This window comes from Thunnus maccoyii, chromosome 1 (assembly GCF_910596095.1).
Source record: "Thunnus maccoyii chromosome 1, fThuMac1.1, whole genome shotgun sequence".
Taxonomy (NCBI): domain Eukaryota; kingdom Metazoa; phylum Chordata; class Actinopteri; order Scombriformes; family Scombridae; genus Thunnus; species Thunnus maccoyii.
Genome location: NC_056533.1, coordinates 20,797,414 through 20,817,784, shown reverse-complemented (window position 1 = coordinate 20,817,784; position 20,371 = coordinate 20,797,414). Strand labels below are relative to the sequence as shown.

General features: G+C 38.2%; 1 protein-coding gene across 3 annotated transcripts in view; it reads left to right on the top strand.

Moving 5' to 3' along the window:
• Window positions 1–4,580: 4,580 nt before the first annotated feature.
• myo1ea (myosin IEa) overlaps window positions 4,581–20,371 on the top strand; it is a 58,844-nt gene continuing 43,053 nt past the window's right edge. For all 3 annotated transcript variants that reach the window (XM_042434839.1, XM_042434761.1, XM_042434680.1), the window contains exon 1: window positions 4,581–4,964. In XM_042434839.1, the coding sequence (XP_042290773.1) occupies window positions 4,962–4,964 (3 nt within the window). In that variant the 5' untranslated portion in view covers window positions 4,581–4,961. The remainder of the gene's footprint in view (window positions 4,965–20,371) is intronic.

Here is a 20,371-nt window from a genome sequence, read left to right as displayed (position 1 = left end):
TTATAAAATAACGATTATTGCGTTAGCATTCATCATGAGCACCACCCAATGGACTACAACTCCCATGAAACTCAGAAGAACGAGAGGCTTTTAGGCGTGAATTATTTATTTTTTTACAGTAACTTTATTGCACAAAATAAACAAACACATGTAGGAGTAACAAAATTGATTTCAAAACACAGTAACATAATTTCTTTCATTTTACGTATACAACCACAATTTGATATGAGTTAAACTCAGTCCACGCAAATATACACACCAAGGGCCGATAAATAAACTCAACCATTGGCAGAAAAATAAAACTGATGTTATGAGAATCTGCATCTACAGTACCAGTCAAAAGTGCGTCCAAACTTTTGATGAGTGCTGTATGTATGAATGTATTTATCTATTCATCTGTCTGTCAATCTCTCCTCTATCTTCTGTTAACTTTTTAATGTTGGATATAGGTATACAACCAATGTTACAACATTAAATAGTGTGTTGCCTTCGCAAGTGAAAAGTGCCATGCAGGGTCTACATTCTATGTCTAGGGGAGAACGGCGTAAAGCGAGCCAGTGGGTAAAATGAGCCACCCCCTTTATCAAGGTAACTATACACAAAAGTAATCATTTGAGCACAAATTAAGAAAGTATAGTTCACATTACTCAATCCATCTTCGACTCAAACACATGGAGAGAGTGGTCAGCAAAACAGAGCAAAAAAAAAGATTTTTGTCATGCCAAGTGAATTCATCATGTTACTAAAGTTATCAGTCTTGTATCTTAATTAAAATAGATAAGTTTTAGACATTATTACATGTTAGTTTAAGTCAATGTAAGCTACAAAACAAGGTCATAAACTTAGCATAACTGTGGATCTGAGCCACTGCGTGACAGTTTTGTCAAAATGGAGGTTGTGGGGTAAAACATGCCAGTGATGTTGGGGCAAGTTGAGTCAAAGGCGCAATTTACCCCCCCAAAATTATTTTCTGATATTCTAGAGACTAGAGACACTGTTCATGATAATGTTTTATCACTGTTACAAGTTTTACAATGTTGATGAATAAATACCTAATTTTTGACTAATGTTAAGTTTAAGCCACAAACAAACATGCTGTACATACAGTCGGGTGACAAATTAAAGGAAAAACCAACATAAAGTGTCTTAGTAAGGTGTTGGGCCAACACATGCCACCAGAACAGCTTCAGTGCACCTTGGCATTGATTCTACAAGTCTCTGGACTCTTCTGGAGGGATGAACACATTTCATCCAAAAGATATTCCCTCATGTGGTGTTTTGATGATGGTGGTGGAGAGCACTGTCTAACACGTCAGTCCAAAATCTCTCATAGGTGTTCAGCTGGGTTGAGATCTGGTGACTGTGAAGGCCATAGCATATGATTCACATCATTTAATACTCATCCAACCATTCAGTGACCCCTCATGCCCTTTGAATTGGAGCCTTGTCATCTTGGAAGAGACCACTCCAATCAGGATAGAAATGTTTCATCATAGGATAAAGCTGATCACTCACAATAACTTTGTATTGATTTGCAGTGACTCTTCCCTCTAGGGGGACAAGTGGACCCAAACCATGCCAGCAAAATGCCCCCCACAGCATAACAGAGCCAACAGACCCCCTCACTGTAGGGGTCAAGCATTTAGACCTGTACCGGTTTTTCCTTTAATTTGTCACCTGTCTGTATACACAAAAACACATTTATACACATATTATTTCTGTAGCTAACACACAAAACTCACAATTTAATTTTTACCAAAAATGTTTTGGTAACAAGGTGGAAAACAGGACACATGATTTTACTTAAAAGTATGAGTTTTTGCCTTTGTTTAATTGATGACATTAATAAAGTTCAAAATTATCTCAAAATTGTTTGATTTTGTGACATTTCCATATCAGTATTTAATGGTAGCACTAATTACCCCTAGAGTGCTCATTTTACCCCTACCTTGGGGTAAGCTGTGCCATGGGACTAACTTTTTTTGATGGCTCAAAACCATAATAATTAGATAACTTGTTTTAATTTCCATGGGTACACAACAATCTGAGGTATATATAATAATTATTTGACACAAATACATTATTATATTACATTACATTATTATTTCTAACATCATCAATGCCTCTCATCATTTAGGCTACTAACAGCCTAATTTGTACTCCACAAACCCAGGTTATCTTTTATTGCATTCTCGGTGTGATCCTAAAACAAAACACACATAAATTTGAAAACAGTCACAAAAAAATTACCTGGGATTTTTCTGCGATTGATTGATTCATGCAGGCCAAAAAGATAATCTTATGGTTCAAAACTGCTATATGTTTTATGTTAAACTTCTTATACTTATATATTATTTACCTCGCAAGATTATATCCACTAGATTGTGCTGTTTATCTATTCTTGGAGCTTTTTTGTAGATTCAGTCATGCAGGCAATTGGAACTTTTATTACAGAAATTAATACACCATATACAATCCACATTACTTGAGGGACCCAAGAGTTACCAATTTAAGTGTTGAAATTTTATAGATTTATTGGTGTGGATGATAAATTTAATCAGTTTTCTCAATCAGTTTGACACAGTCTTTGAATTACAAACACAAATAAATACTTATTCCCATTTACCATAACTTTGAAAATCAGTCAGTTAATTCTCACATATTGCAACCAATCATGTCACACTGAACTTCCAATGTGCAACTCATGAGTTCAGTTCTCAAACATATTTATGTGTGCCACAGGAGAAAAGTGGCTTTCAAATATCTTGATTGAGATCCTTTTTTGTGTGCTGGACTACATGAAGTAAAGTACTAGAACTGAACTTCTTTTGCAATTCGTTGTATAAAGACAGATCAAAATGCTGAGCACGGCAACATGTTTATGACAAACTGTGGTTCATGAAAAGTATATGAATACTTTCTCCACAAAGACTAAAATAAAAAAAGTTGAACAATCAAATGTCTTCTTCATGTTGTTCTTGGTAAATGCCCTGCTGTTGTCACAAATCAACAATGTTGTGCCCAAAATTTCCAGGTTGTTTCATGGTGTCTGCCTTGTCCTGCAATGACCACTGGGTGGTGACATAACACTACACCAAAAAGCTCGATAAGTCATACCATTACTCTGTATATTTGAACAGCCTTCTTCACTTTCTAGTGTTACTTTCCACATGTATTACATTCTGTGAATATAGATGGAAACATGATTTTTAAGTTCAGATGACAAATATTGGGTTTTATTATAAGGAAGTTTTTCAATATGTTGTAGAGAGTATTTAATTTATGGTACTTTCTAATATTCATCATAAAAATTACATTTTATTCAAACACACACACACACACACACACACACACACACACACACACACACACACACACACACACACACACACATTATGTGTCTACAGAAGGCAGCTTGTTAGACAGGTTACACCCAGAGAGTCGTCTCACCGCCCAACATCATTTCAAGGCGAGCCTAAGCCACGCTGGAGACTGATTGTGAGAAGTGGATACCATTACCAACCATGCACTTCAAAAGAAGTTTCCTAAAGAACCTCTGGTTTGTATTTTTATTCGTCTGAGGAGGGAGTGGGCCTAAATTACATCATATAAATGTTCCTCAGGGACTAACTTAAAAAACATAATTATTAGTCATTGGCTATTTTAGAACAAAGACAGTCTCAAGAGAAGTGGCAGAAGATAACATTGACCAGAACAAAGAACATAAACTGTATATAAACCAGTGATATTGACACACTGAGTCACAAAAAGTCCCAGCCTGTGTATGTAGTGCCATTAATTACTCCACATTCAGCATGTAGGAAAAAAAAGCCTTCTACAGTATGCATCGCAAGATTAACCCACTTGGGAGCCTGGGGCAAAAATGAGCCGTGACACTCTACACCGGCACATCCATTTTTCTATGCATTGTGTATGTACGCTGTCACCTTGTAGTAAATGAAATAGATTTATACAAGAATAGCACGTGAGCATACTGTACACTTAAATTATGTATGGATGAAAACTAGTTTTTGACATAGACGGGGTCTCAAGACAGGCTGTGGTAAAAATGCAGGACCTTGTCATTTCAGTTTCAGTTTTCAATGTAATTAAGTGGTGCATATTCCCAAACATAGCCTATTCATAATCAATTACTTTTCCACAATCCATACATATGTTAAAGCTGGAGTTTTAGGGGTCCCTAAGGGTGTGGGACACCAGGGCAGTTGCCCACCTGTTGGTGGCATTGATAAAATACACAGCGAATTTAAAGCACATAAAGAAAAATGTGTAATAAATTCTAATCAATGTTGTATTAAGTCTATAGTATTGGTTGGTAGGTCTTAGTATTATAATGGACGGCTGCAAAGCACAAACAAGAGAAAAAGGAGTCAGATTTTGTAATATAGTAAACATTTATGTATGTTCTGGAGCTGATAGAGCTAACAAGGGGAATATATGGTTTACATTTATGATGTGAGTCATGCTGAAATATTCTTTCTCTACTTGCAGTGTCGAAAGTCTGTTGTTATGAACATTCAAATAATGCGCATGCTCAGTTGCTTCACTCCCGGTAACTAATGAATATTTAAGCATATTCCGCGTTCAGCGCCCTTTGATTGGACCTTCTGGCTCAGTTTCCTGTGTTATGTTTTAGAGCCGATTTTGAGGGCACTGCTCTCCCTGTAAATTACCATCCAGCTCGCAGCTTGAACACTGCTTATGCTGTCAGTGTAGGACTCGGATCTGTCTGCACAATGGACGGAGGAGGACACCGCTGAGGAGCCGCATCCACGCTTTCCGATGCCTATCGGGAATATCATCTGTTAACTTGGATTTTGTCCTCTGGCTTTACCTTGAAAAAGTAGACTTTTTGACTCGGTTTTAACTTCACTGAGGTTCGCAGAAATATTGGATCGCGAGGAATACGAGAGAGAAGACTATTGTGTTGAAGGCAGAGGATGGTGAGTGAGATATAATGTCTCTACTTACTTTTTTATTACCAATATAATTCAAATATTGGACACAGAGCCGTTGTTGGTGGCTTTATTGTCCAGTACCTGTAAATAAACACACCACTGTAATCAATAAAGCCAACAATATTCAATATTATAAGTAATGAGTCACATATAAGTACACAAACAAAATAAACAAAATATTCTCTCTTCATAGTTTTTTCATTGACTAAATCCTAAAATATAATTAATGGCTCTACTTTCTGTGAGTCTACTGTATAGTTTGTTTTGTTGTTGGTTTGTTATGGATAGAACATATCATAAATATATTTTTAAAAAAACCAACATATTTCTGAGTAATATTTGATAGTACTTTTGTAATTATTTGAGATACATGTTGTATTATTATTCCTTTCTATATTTGCCATCCACCCCAGAATCATTAATCAATCATCTTTGAGTCTGTCTGTGGGTCTCTCCCTCTCTCCTTCACTGTCTCCATCCTGAGAGTCCTTCTGACAGTAACACACTTTTTATAGGCAGCAGTGAAAGTACTGTAATCAGACAGCACTGACCCAGAGCTGTTGAATTTGACTTTGTCTGAATGGCTGCCACAGAGATGTCATGTCACTTAAAAACATTAGTGTTTAAGTGACAGGGACGTCTCTTACTTAAAAACCGGTTAGTCTTGGAAGAAGAGGCAGGGAGCATGTGTCAGGTGGAGGGTATGTATGTGTGTGTGTGTGTGTGTACTGTGTGTGTGCTGCTTGTTGTGTGCATATATTTGTGTGTCTGTGTATTACATAGAGACAGGTTTTTCCTGGTTACCGAATGCCATCCCTGCTGCAGACACGCCTAGAGCCAGGTTGTGGAGGACGCTGTGTGGCCTCATCGTTATGTTTTGGCAACAATTCCTTGTGCCGCTATCTTCTGTAGCCAAATTCCGTCTTTAGAGGTTGAACATAATACAGTTGTGATGCAGTATTCCTGTGTATCTTTGGAAATGTGGCTGCTTCATTTTTAATGGAGACTTCACTTTTAAATGAAGGTGTTGCGATTGTAAAGACCTCGACTGCAAAATATAAGTTTGTCATGGGTTTAAATTTACTTTCCAGGTGATAAACCCTAACCCTAACCCCAACCCCAACCCAAAACCCTTAGCAGTTAACAGAAGTTTGCACACTGACGATGTTTAACCCTCCTAATGTGTTAGAAAAGAGTTTACACCTTATATGGGATAAATATGGGATCATATTTGATGCATGCCACTCTACAATTGAATTCAAGTCGATATACTTTCTTTGCATGACACATAATTTTAATATTATTACACAATATTATTATACTATTTTTATAGGATTTCATTACTATTATTTTTGTTTTGCTGTAGTTTTTGTTATTCATGATGGTTTGGCAACATTTACTATGTATTTCTGTGCATAAACAACCCATAATTACTACCGGGTCAAATTTGACCCATAACACAACAGATGTAATTTTGTTTTATATATAGGCATTAAAAAAAAGAAAAATGATCAAAATGTGTTTTATTGTATTCAGTAGGCCATTGTAGAGGATGTAATGAAGCCTTGTTTTGATCAGAAAAAATTAAAAGTATATTTCACACATCTGAACTTGGAAATGGGTCAAATTTGACCCTAACACAATAGGAGGGTTAAACAGTTAGGACTGAAACCTGTTTGTATTCTGCCATCCAAACTGTTGTATTGAATCAGTAGTTTGGGTTGCCCACAGGGAAACCCAAAGGACAAAGGTTGCAAAATATACAGTCAGCATAATGGGGTCTTTGCACTTGAGCTGTAGCCAAAACTGCAAAGAAAAACTTTAATATAATCCTGTAACAATTCTGCTATAATCTGCCTTTGCAGAGTTGTTATCATTTACACATTCCATTCAAATTTTGAATCTTACATGTACATGGTTGCTTTGATGTTAGTGTAAATGAACAGGAGCTGCATGTTTCTTCTTGTGGTTTAACTTAATGACAGCAGGAAAATACTTTCCTGCAATGACAGATTTATAAGTAATATAGTGTTCAGGGATAAAAGTAAACATCTTCTCTCTTCTTAATGTAAGGATGTTTCAAGAACAACTTATTTGGTTACAGTAGGTTTTGTCTTTACATTTTAGAGTTTTTTAGATGAGGTCAGGGAGAGTATCACTTCATGGTCCGTCCTTTTAGGTTCCAACAGACAGTTCTGTTATTAAAGTAAAGCAAAAAATAGTCTGATTGTCATTCTAACTGTCTGGAATAGCAGACAGCAGCATCGCTCACTGGTTCCTTCTCTGCCAGATGCTGAATAGCAAGTCGGTATGACAGCAGATGGTTTGCATTAGTTTCTCCTACAGGGAGGTGCATACTGAGTAACCCCCCTCTCCCTTCATCTCAAAGCTGGTGCTCCATTTTCAAACCCATCACTGCTGTAGAGATTTGCTCAGGAATTCAAGCCCTCTCTCTCAAAACAGGATGAACACCCATTCTGTGGACCTGGGGAACTCGTTAGTCTTGTCGCTGTGGTTCAGTACACTCACACACTCCTCTTGATCAGTTCCATACGTCTTTGTTACAAAGCTGCAACTATGTTTCGCTGCTTCACTGTTTGTGATGGCGAACCTCACAAGTGTTGATTTATTCTACTGTTGCACTTGTTGTAAATCATCCTGGATGAAAGAATCTTATAAATCACACATTGTAAATTCAAGTTGTCAACTACCATCAAGTTTGTATTAGTTGAGGCAAATCTGGTTCGGCTTTTTTTGCAACTTTTGCTTTTTTGTATTTTATGTTGTAAAACCAATAGAAATGTAGCATTACCATTGGTTTTATTATTTAATCTTTGCATTTTTTTGAAGCAGTTGTGATTGTCCTGCTTTAGATATTGTTACATATGAACACACCCAGTAATGAAGAATGCTAATGCATCAACAAAGATCCTTTCTAGTCTTATACTACCGTGTTGCACGTATTACTCAGGTTGTTTTAGGAGATGGACACCACATTCACAGTAATGTACTCCATCACTTACCTTATTTTGTTCTTAACTAGAGCTGTAACTAATGATTATTTTCATTATTGATTCATTTGAAGATTATTTTCTCAATGAATCATTTTGTCTATAAAAAGTCCAACAATAAAAGTGCCTCTTCTAATTAGAACCCAAGGTGACATCTACAAATGTCTTGTTTTGCCAGATTAACAGTCCAAATCCCCCCAAAAGACAGCTCGCTATCATGTGTGGTACATAAAAGCATCAAACCCTCACATTTAAGAAGCTGCAACCAGCAAATGTTTTGCATCCTTCTCTAAAAAAATGTCTAAAACTCAAGAAGCCAATTACCAAAATAGTTGCAGATTAATCATCTGTCAGTCGACTAATCGATAAAGGTCTATTTTTAACTGGCCAAAATCCCTTTTTTTCATTAACTCAGGTATAGTAATGTTTGAACATTTTGCAGTTGAACAGCTGAGTTTAAAAGAAAAAATCTCAGTATTGTCCTGCATATTTCCTCTGTACCTAATCATGATGGTTTAGCAGTATTTCCATAACAACCACAGGCTTGATTTGATCTTGTCACTTAAAAAAGCTTCATGTTTTATCAATGAGTCATCTTGTGATGACGTCAAGGCCTCTGGTATTCTTGTAACTCTGATGTAAGACGATATTCTGGACCCTGGAAATGGTGATTTGAGGAGCACCCAGCAGTTTTCTCTCCTTGTGACTGTTTGTTTACTGTGTCCCCAGAGCAGTGTGTCCTACCCCACTGTAGCAGTTTGACTCTGCCTCAGGCTTGTTTTCAAAACGATTGGCAACCAGGGCGGCCTTAAAGTAACCTTCACTCTACTGTGGCACTGGTTCTCTCTCAGCCACCATATTTTCACAGTGTATAATGGTGAGAAAGTATGGAGCTACTTCAGTTGATCAACAAAGCTCACCCACAACATGTTAGTGCTGTGTGATTAAGTGGACTTGTTCCTGTAAATAATAGTTACTGTTAATAATTACACCATTTAAACATTTTATGGAAATGTTATAGGTTGTAAACTTAATTAGACATCAGCTGAAATGTGATGTGTGCCTTTAATTTTGTTTGTATTCCAGTTTTTCCACAATATATTTGGATATTAGATAGATGTTCATGGTATTATGAAGGACAACTGTATCTGTAGCTGGTTTGGGTTTGTCCTTACTCACCACCGAGAAGGTAAACATGCCAATCATACTACAAGTGAAGTCTGCCTTCCAGTGGATGGGATTGAATGATAAGAGGCGATGAATCACATTTTGCATCTTGGTGTTATTGCTGAACATCATTGTCTAGTATTTCAAAAAGGGTATTAAACCCAGGTGTCTTCACCACTCAACACTATCTCAGTGGTTGTAAGATCATTCTTCCCAACTTAAAGCCTGAACAGACCACCTATTTTATACTTTAAACAGCTAATAAGGTAAGAAAGTAATGAGTGAAATTAACATGATAGTAAATGCTGTGTCAATGTAATGTCCTTTAATGCATGTTTAGTTTATTTTCCTTGTCCTTAGATCATGAACCAAACTGTGTGTTTTCATAGCTGCCTATTTGCATGTACGACTTCCCTCATCGTGGATAGGGAACAAGGTCAGACTCTTGGAGCTGTGCCCCAGGTTATCTGCTCTGATAGCTTCCCATCGTCACATGTCAGCCAGTTTTGTGGCCTCTGAGTCAGTGCCTGGCCTCTGACTCCGTCCAATGGAAATGTAATTTGTCTGTATCCTGTCAGTTGCAGTAGTTCTCCTCGACCCTATAAGTTATAACTGTTTTACCCCACTTCCTCTTAGAAACTGTACTGGCAAAGAGAATTACAATGCCTGTTATATCAGATCAGATAGTGGTTTTTGTGGTAGAGCTTGCACTAGGCTGGATTATTATATCCAGTTATATTTTTGTAGTTCTTGAAGTCAGCCCTACTGAATTAAACATTAGGGACATAAAACAAGGTTGGATGCCACTCATGGTTTTGATTTATCAGATTTCTCCACAATCAGTTACAGAGGGCATCCATAAGGTGCTCAAATGAATATCTTGCAGTGACATCCCCAAAATATCAAGTTCTACATGTATAATTTTGTCCCAGACCACGTGGGGAAAACTCACAGAACTGTAGACAGCGATCAATGGGGAACAAGAACTGATTCACAGCTTTTTAAAGGCTCATCAGCTGGTGTGTCTGTAAAAAGACATAAACTAACTGACTGGAAACAAAGCCAAAGTTAGCTGGTTTGAATTAGTTGTCTTGTTTTGGCACATGTCCCATGGCAGGGCTGAGTCAGTGCATTTCTCTCTGTGGAATCATGCAGTGACCGGAGTGTCACAACGGATATGCTCTGAAACGTGTTTTACAGTGTACTATACATGTCCACCAACTAAATATATTACTATAAAATAAGTAAGTAACAGTTCAGTTTAGTAGTCCTGTGGTTGAGTGACAGAGATCACATCATCTTTATCTTTATTAAATGTATCTTTTCTACCCTATGTCATGCAGTATTCAGCAGCAAAGTTATCAGTATTGGTAGTCACTGCTGTTACCAGGTAACCACTTTTAGTCTCCATGTGGATATTCTCTCTATGAATAAAATTGCGCTAACATGCCAGAACAAATATTGACTTGGATATGATCTTGGTTGGATTTGGCTTCCTCTTTTGGATTGCTGACATTATTGATAGAAATGTGTGCTTACAGCAACCAGTGTCTCAGTACAATTAAATAAATGGATGAAATAAAAATATTTTTTTGTCCTTGACCTCTTTGGCTTATCAGTTATATTTACTGATGTGTGATTGAAGTCAGCTGACTTTGGTCATGGTCAAAATTTGCAAATTGGCCTTCACAAATTGACCTCGGTGTAATAACCGGAAGTTTCAAATTATGTTTCTTATTAACTGTAATGAACAACGGGGTGGATTTTGTCCTGCAGAATATGTCTCAATCTTGATTTATGTGAGGGTTAATTGTATTTCAGTGAGTTATGAACTCCATTAAACTGTGGGATGGCCATTTTCAGTGCTTGTTTAGCCTCATAGAGTCTGATTTAGGCTTGAACCCTTCTGCTTGGAATCCAGCTTTTTCATCTTTGCTCTGAGAAATCTTGTTACTGTTAGAAAGCAAAAGAACCAAACAAGCCGAAGGCAATTTTTTAACACACCTCCTGTTTTAGGTCAGCATCTGTGATTTCATCGCTATCCTCTATCAAAGGACAGATGAAGTGAACACATCTGTGAGCACCAGACTTTTGTGTTTTTTTGTTTAACACTTTTTACACTGCTCTTTAATTAGAGGAATTACAGTATGCATCATCAACCAGTACAGGCTGGTTGGCGCTTTGTTCACCACATACTAAGAAGCAGCTCAGGGATTTTTGTTGCTGTCAGTGCATGAATTAAACAGCTGAGTCATTCTTTTAGCTATATTATTACTGTGTTCACTTTGGTGGAGTTGATAAAGTCAACATCATTAGACTCCCATTCATAATGTGCACGCACCACACCTCTTCACCCAGTGAACCTGCAGTAGAAAATGCACTTGCTACATGCAGTCAGGAGCTTTTTTACGTTTCAGTGACAGGAAGGAGGATTAACAACAATATTGTTGTGCTGTTACATCACAGTCCTGTTTGATCTCTTTATAAAGGCTCCTTAAGTTCTTGAATTAATTAAAAACTGTGGGGAACAAGTGTTGTTTACTGAAACCACATTGTGTGTGGAAAATGTATTCTTGCTCTTAGGTTAAAACCTAGGGTTGACCTTGTCTGACCTTACGTGACCTTTCTCATAGTAATGTGAGCCACCTTTTGACCCATGTTAGTGTTTCAGTCTGTAGCAGCACTGTACTCGAGAACCAAACAGCTCTGGCCCACTGTGAAAGAATTCCTATAATTTGCTGTCTTTTTCAGATGTACCAGATAAACCTCTGGTTTCCAACAACTGTTCTGACTGAGCCTTGGACGTCTGTTTCAATTTTTGTTTAAACAGAAGCAAGACTCCTGTTCTGTGATACAACTTTCTGATTCAGCTGGAAGCTCTTTTGAAGACCTTGACCATTGTACTTTTCTTCTCTCGTGGAAGCTGTTTGATAAAATGAGCAGGTACTATAGCTTCTCAGCGCTGATACTAGAAGACCTTTCTGTGCCAACGGTACATTATGAAATTTTTGAGGCTTTATGTAGTCAAAGAAAAGCTGGGCTTTTGACAGTATTACTTACAACCCACTTTAAATGATTTCTTATCTAAATGCCAGAGTGTGTGTCTTTTTTGGCTCATTTTAGTTACCAAAACTCAAATTTGCTGCGTCCATGATTCTTCTTTTACCTTCAACGAAGTGATGGATGCATTCATATAATTTATGAGTAGCAGGAAAGGCGTAAGTGAGCCCTGCTGGGTTTGGTGGCATTTTACCAAACCAAACTACTGCTTCGTTGTTGCATATGACTCAAATGTCTCCTCCCTCTTCAGTCTTAAATTGAAAAAGCCTACAGTTTGTGTATTTGCATGTATTCAGTTGCTATTAGGGTAGATGCTGGTTAGGCTTTCATTGATTGAAACTTGAGAGTTCGGCCTTGTTGTGGCACAAGGCACGGCTATGAATGAATTTCCACTGCAGATGGTTTGTTTACATTCAACCACTACTGAGGCTCTTTTAAAAAGAAAATGCAGCTCTGTCTAGGATTTCAGTTCTGTTTGAGTTCCACACGAAAAGTTTGAGTTCCACCCGAAACCACTGTCTTTGATATTATATTTTATTAGCAGTTGTCATCCATTTAAGACGCTGATTCAGTTTGAGATGTTTAACATCAGCAGTTTCCATTACTATACTCAGATAAAGACAAATGCTGCCACTGTAAAGCTGAAACTTTTGTGTAGAAGAAGTCCTCCAGTATCTGTTTACACTTGATCATTATGTCCTCTTTCTCTGGGAGAGGCGGTGCTCACCCTGCCCTGCAGGCACAGTATTATAACATCCCAACCAGTCAGTGCTCATGTTACCAAATCCTAGCAAAATAATATATTACTTTTCATTCTTTCTTTGAATGTGACCATAGGCAGCTCAGATCCATAACAGTGTGAGAAATTGAGGCAAGGAATTAGAGAACGAGGCCTGTTGGTTTGCATTATTTATGCTGGTCCCAGTTATAAGTACAAGCAAGTGACCGCTGTCTCCCGAGCAAGTTGTGTTGTGAAAACATGAAGTCTCAGCCCCCACGCTGCTCTTTCCTCATTGTGTAGGTGCTTATCTTTTATGGGAAAGCAAGTTTTATATTCAGTGTAATTCACACTTACATACATTTAACATTTCCTGTGATGGCAAAGTTTCCAGTGCTAAGCCTTTGCATTCATAGAGAATTATTATTGCCTGTATAGAAAACCAGTCTAGGTCAGAGCAGTCAGTTTTTGACTCACATTAGTCTGGTGGGTCTTGGCTTGGATCACTGCCGTGTCTGCTTTGTTGCCCTGTGTGATTGGAAGAGACTCAGGCAAAGGTGTGAATGGTGTTTTGGCTCTGGTTTTAGAGTCGAAAAGGGAATGCCACCCATTTTATTACTTTTTATTGGGTGTTCAGCTCTGGACACAACAGCATGAGCACACATATAACACTGAACAATACAACACTGAACAAATACTACGGCAACTCAGACGTGTATATGTTTTCTTTTCCAGTTATTCCATATCCCAACAGTTAAGTTGCTTGTTTGGCATCATGGTCAGTGTAAAAGATCCACATTTCACAGTTCTTGTCAAAAATATTTCCTTTAACTCTCAGAAGGAAATTCAACTTTTTTCATTTTTCCATTGAATAGATATCCCAAACAATCTCAAACCATTGCTCTTTCCCTGGAGGACCCGCTTTCCACTGGGAATGCCATCCATTTTAAGACTTCACATACCGTATATTGTTATTTCTGTGCCACTGTGATGTAAAATCTGAGGAGCCATGAGGTTTATTAAATTTATATTCTAGTTATGCTAACAAGTATTAAGCAGAATTAAAACCTTGTTTGGTTGAAAGAAGTCCCAAAAAAGAGCCTAATTCCCTGTTGAGCAGTATCATTTATGGGTCAGTTTCTATGCAAAACATTCAAGAAACATGAGAATAATTTGAATGTTTTAAAATAGATGTAATTTGCCTTCCAAGTTAAATTAGCTCTGAAATAAAGAAAGCTGGTTGCTTCAACTTTTGGCTGTACCCCAGTCAGTGATGTCACTGCAGGCTTTGACAGATGTGAGTGAATCTGCAGACTCCAGATAAGAAGAAATATTGATTCTTAAGCCACTTCAATGGGTATTGCTTTTCTTTTCAGTGTTTTTTTTAAATTCCAGGGGAAATTTTCAATACTGGGCCACAGAGAATAATTGATTGACACTGTCAGTGATGTTTAAGGGGAGACAGTGTGTCATAAAAGTTTAATATGTTCGACTACAGGTTATACAGGTATATTTCTCCATGTAATCAGAACAGACTTTACAGACATTACTCCACAGTTGGCAGGTGAAGCAGCTCTTGCTCTCTTTCTCTCTTTCTTCTTCCATATGGTTTTCAGCCAAATGGGACTTCTTGTTGGTTGTCGTTATACCACAAAATGTGGATTTGCTTCGACAGTTTTAGTCATGAAGCTTTCATTTGTCTTGAAGTTGGATTTAACCTAGAAAGGTATTATTCAAAGTTAAGATTCACTGAGGTTTTTGGCTTTTTTGTGCCTACTTTTAACACTGTAAAAAACAATGCCAAATGTGGAATGATAAGGCCAAAATGAAAATCTATACACATAAAATTACAACTCATAACTATATACATTGTTTCCCAGCAACGAGAGAGTTTCAGCCTTTTTGACAGTTTGAGTTTAGAGAAAGCAATGCAGCAACAGTTTTCTGCTCTGTGTAATTCAGTGTGGATTTACTCTTTAATCAAACTCCAGCCTCATCTGGAGTTTGCAATATCACTTTAGAGGAAGAGCCATGAGTGTGTTTACAGGGCTCAGTGTGACCTTAATGAGCATCCCATCCCTTAGAAGTTCAGACCGGTTCAGACTGCCACACTGTAGGCCATTGCTCCATAGACACCACTGAGATCTACCGAGTTTCTACTCATCATTGTTTATGTTCTTCCTCTGCCTTGGAAAGGCTGACTTATCTCAGTCAGCACTTTTATCTACATCTGGCCCGATTAAGCACAGTGAGTGAACTTGGACAAAGTGCAAACGCAAGCAACAGAGACCAGGTGGAAATACTGTTTAGAGAGTAATACCTCCCCTTAAGCCCTTTTTAGTTTCCATCAAACCAGATATGTTTTGGATTCCAACAAGGAGTAGGGGGAAAAGTTAGTCAAAATCAACCCACGCGTTGCTGGCGTGAACATGTATTGGAGTTATTCCCCGGCCTCTCTTGGCACAGTTCAGGAGTGGACATTCTTAGTAGCAATTATAGATTTTAATAGTTTGTCCAGTTGTAGCACCAGATAAAAAGAATGACTCATGATGTAAATGTATCCACTGTTTACTGGTTGACCAGGGTTCAGCGTTCTTTCAGACAGTTAACTGCAGATTGTTATACACAATACTTTGCAGCAGACCATTTTCTGAAGCATAGTGCAGTTTTCAACTTGAAGACTTTCTTGAGATATGTAATCTATTAAAGCAGACGTTTAGGTGCCATTATTCTGTGTTACAATAGTTACCATGTGGTTGTGTGATAAAGCTGAGAGCAGCGACTATTTTGCAAAGTAGTCCTTGTTGGTGCATTCAAGGAAGCTCAGAGATCAGACAATCAGACTGTCAACTTCATAAAACATTGCATTCACAGGATTTCTAAGTTTGATGGTTGTTGATAAAGTAAAGCCAGGGAGACAACAAGTAACTTGGGTTGTGTGTTGCATCTTAAAGGTTGTTGTTTGTATCGAGCTCTCAGGTTGGAGGATGATATTTCCCACAAATGCTTAAACACACCAGTGAGGATCAGTTTTCACAACAGTCCCTGCTCACGGCCACATTGCTGCGTAATAATTATGTAACTTTGTCAGACAAAATAAGGCAGATTTAATGTTCACTATGATGGAATGTCGATAATAAGCAAGTTTCAAGTCTCGACGTGTTGATTTTCATATGGTGCTAAAGTTAACCACCACCAACGGCTAGCTGGAAGGTAGGAAATCAATGTAAAACCTTATGGTATGCTTTCAAAAATGTTTGGCAGTAATACATGAGTTGTATTTAATGGGCTAAAACATGCAGAACCACTGGTGCAGTGCTTTAAGCCTGAACTATTTTCCTGCTTGCTGCATCAACATTACAGTAGTACCTCTGACACAATATCATGTGTGCATTTGTTGTAAGTAACGCCACACTGTGGTCTCCAACATGCATCAGCTTTACATCTGTTTTTGATGTACTGTAGAAATATCTTTAAAATACCTCAGACCTCATTGTTCTGTCACCAAAAACTGTGCTGAGTGTATCATGAAAAATTAACTTACTACTAATGGAAATGCTCAGGTGAATGCACCATCAGAGCATAATTTCCCCCACTTTACTTCTTCACGTCTCCTCTTTAGAAAGCACTTAGAGTTGCTCTCAATATGTTTCTTCTTCAAATCAGTTTCATAACAAGCCTCTCAGTAAATCGCTGGTATAGTTATATGTAAAACTGAAGGGTAAGACTAGACTTCTAGATGAAAAATAAAGTTTGCTTGTGTCTCACAAATGATCAATTGAGAATATCCTGATACCTGTCAGCCACTTTGAGAGAGATAGTAGATTTCCAGTCTGGGGTTTTTAATTGTGATTGTGAGGTGACTTTTGTTTTAATTTGGACTATATGTAGATTGTACCTTGTATGGTAAAAATGTCTCAGGAAACCTATCTAGCTTTAGGTTACCATAACAAAACAAAAAAGCTAAATTAATTTCATAAGACTGAGAGTCTCCTTGGAAACTTGCTGGCCTCCTGCACCATGACCAGAATTATCCTTTAATTTGTGACACATGTTTACCAAATTAGATTACTCAGGTCTTTGTCCTTGGCTCTATCACCACTGGCCTTTTCATCACACAGTTATTAGCTAGTGCTGAAAATAATTTGGAAATGGCCATTGCATCTGAATCACTGCTGTTGGCCAGTTATTCAGTGCCCCGCATCCATAGCCAGCTCTAACCAGACCATTAGCTATTTTTTGACCACCAGTTGCTCGTTTACTTTGCCAAAGGGAGGGAATGGAGATGAAGTTAGGGATTTGAAGACCTTGATTAGGGATGTGCCAATCTGACTTTTTCAGTCCCGATACTGATACCTGGGCTTTGGGTATTGGCCGATACTGAGTACCGTTTCGATACCAGGGCAAAAAACATTGTTTAATGTGAAAAATAATGCCAAATATCCATTAATTTGGAAAATCAATAGTGTTCGGGAGCGTCTGTGCAGCGCTTTTCTGAAACGTGAGTTAATCTCTATGTCGTTGCCTGTGAAACTCTTGGTAGCGTAACTGCTTTTAAGGAACAGGGCAGTGCGTAATGTCTGTGCGTAGCAAGTGAGTGGTTGAGTAAGAGAGCGAGCGGCAGAAAAGTGACGGTGAATGCGAGCGAAGCAGAGAAAAAGGTTAGCAGTAAGTTGTCAATCTGGCAGTAAGTGTACAGTACAGGCTACAATGTGTGAGTTAATAAGTGCTGCAGCTTCTAAAGATCAAGAAAAGTTATTGTTTCCCCAACTGCAGGAAAAGTGAAGGGGGTTAGCAACACTGGGTTAGCCTAACCTGACGACGCTAAACAAAGTCTCAGAGTTTTGCTCAGTGCAACCGAACTTTGTAAAACAATATGTAACAAATAAATACATAGATATAAATTTACTGAATTGTTATTTATTAAAATATTGGTATTACATACCAGATCAGACCATTGTTACCGATACCCAATCCAGGTATTTGAGTCAGTATCGGACCAATATCTAATATCAGTATCGGTGCATCTCGAACCTTGATCGAACCTTGATGAGATTTCGTCTAATTTGGCTGCAAAAACAAATGACAGCAGTTATTGTTGCACAGGCACAAGTACATTCGAGAAATAGATGACCTGTTTATAAAGTCTGAGTGGTAAATATGTGGAGAGGAAAGAAAAAAGAGGAAAGAATTTTTTTTTTTGCTATCAACACAACTGTGTATCTTCTCAAAGCTGTAAGTCTGAAAATTAATAAAGATTAATCAAGAAGTAATGTGTTTGGAACAGAACATTTTTTAGGCAGGATTGACTCTAGAAATCAGATCAAGCAAGCTGTTACATGGTGGCACTGCTAATCTTCTACATGAGGGCTTATCAGACATGGGGTGGAGGCACCGTTTCACTCCTACTGCAGTCTGCTCCAGTCCAAAGTCATATCCGCTGGCATGCTTTGGGCATTTTCTGTTTCTCTGTAGTAGAAGTCAGTACATGACCTATAAGTCTGCCTTTTGGCATTGAAAGAGTTGTCTTCTTAAGCTAGATTTAGCTTAGTTTGTACTTTGCTTCATTAAAAAGGTTTTTCCTAATCTGAAGATGACAACCAGGAATTTTGATTGGTCAAAAACCCAACTGGTCTGTGTCAAAAACAGTATCCAGTTTACCTTTGCCATGTGTAGTCAGTTCTACATGTTTTTTCCTCAATTGCTTGGTTGTATCGATTGCAGGTTGGGCGATTTCTCAAGACTTTCGGTACAGAGTGATTAACGACCTCAGTTGCTTCTTATTTTAGAAGGGAGGAATTTGTTCTCATGGCTTTAATCCAAGTTTTCCACAGAGGGCTAACACATGGTGGACTGTGTGTCAGATCGTGGAGTGGAAAAGGAGAATTGCACAGAAGGGAGAAATGAGGGGAAAAGTGCCGCTTATGATACTGAATCAAACCCAGCCATTTCCTGTATCCCGAGCCAGCTCTGCTCAGCACTCTCCATATATGGTAATGGTATTTGCATGAAGGGAAAGCCTGGGCTTATGGATCAGGACTAGTGTTGAAATTCCTTTGTATTAACTTCTGGGAAAAGGTCTGGTCCCATAGTTTTGGTTTGGATGATTATGTTTAATTCTCCGAGGGAAAACTAATCAAGACAAAAACTTCATTGATTCGTAATACTTCCAGTGTGTAGAATTTAGTGGCATCTAGTGGAACGGACTTGGCAGAAATGGAATATAACATTCATAAGTATGTTTTAGTTAGTGTATAATCACCTGAAAATAAGAATAAATGTTTTTCTTGCCTTAGAATGCGCCCTTTACATCTACATAGGGAGCGGGTCCTCTTCCACGGAGGCCGCCATATTGCACTGCCATGTTTCTACAGTAACCCAGAACAGACAAACCAAACACTGGCTCGAGACAGGGTCTTTTGCATTTTTTGCGGTCACTGTAGGTTCTCCTACACGCTTGGAAGGGGAGGGTGAAGGGTATTCAGTTGGTTGCAATATGCAACCTCACCGCTGGATGCCACTAAATCTCTCACACTGGTCCTTTAATAGCTGTTGCTACAATATCTGTCAAAATATCATATATTTAGTCCAAACTGCTTGTACTACATACACAGTTTATTAGTGATGTCAGATGCTCAGTTCTTTACTGTGTCTGTGTTGCTAAGCTGCACTCAGGAAGAAGTCTGTGGTTCCATAGCGATGTTGTTATAGCCACCATAGACTCCAGTCGTGCCAGTTATCCCCTGTGTGTATGTGTGTGTGTGTGTGTGTGTGTGTGTGTGTGTGTGTGTACATAAGACAGTAACTCAGATTTTCTTCAATTTATTGTATGCCAATGTCAATGTATGTACATCAGTTTTAAACCATGTCTACTTAGTTGATGTATGACTTACATTAGGTGTTAGATTCTTCTGTTTTTCTGTATTTTACACACTACAGTATGTGTGTTGTTGACTGTTTTACTGGCAACCATCATCGCCAGTTGCTCTTACAGGGATTAATAAAGTTCTGCTGTATTGGATGCACATACTCATAGGGTTATGCTTGTTTAATTTCAGTGTTAGCCACAAAACAGGAAAGTCCAGAATACAGTCACACATTTAAGGGAAAGTTAACATCTTCTTTAGGCAGATATATAAAAGAAAATGTTGTTATGATGAGGCAAACAGCTGCTCTTATTGCAGATCATTATCATACTATTAGCTTCTCAGACTGTCTGGAAAGAAACGTGTGTAGCAGTTTGAATTTAATAGCAATACAAAGAAATGTATTAATGATCAGATGCAGAGCAGCCTTCCTCACTTCAACACCAATATTACAATCACTTGAGTACAACAACCCTTCACCCCCGGCTGTTGAGGAGTGCGGTTGTTTTCAGGCACCTCCCAGGCGTCTTTGTGTGTTTGTGTGCAGCTATCCTTCCCTATTCAGCTTCT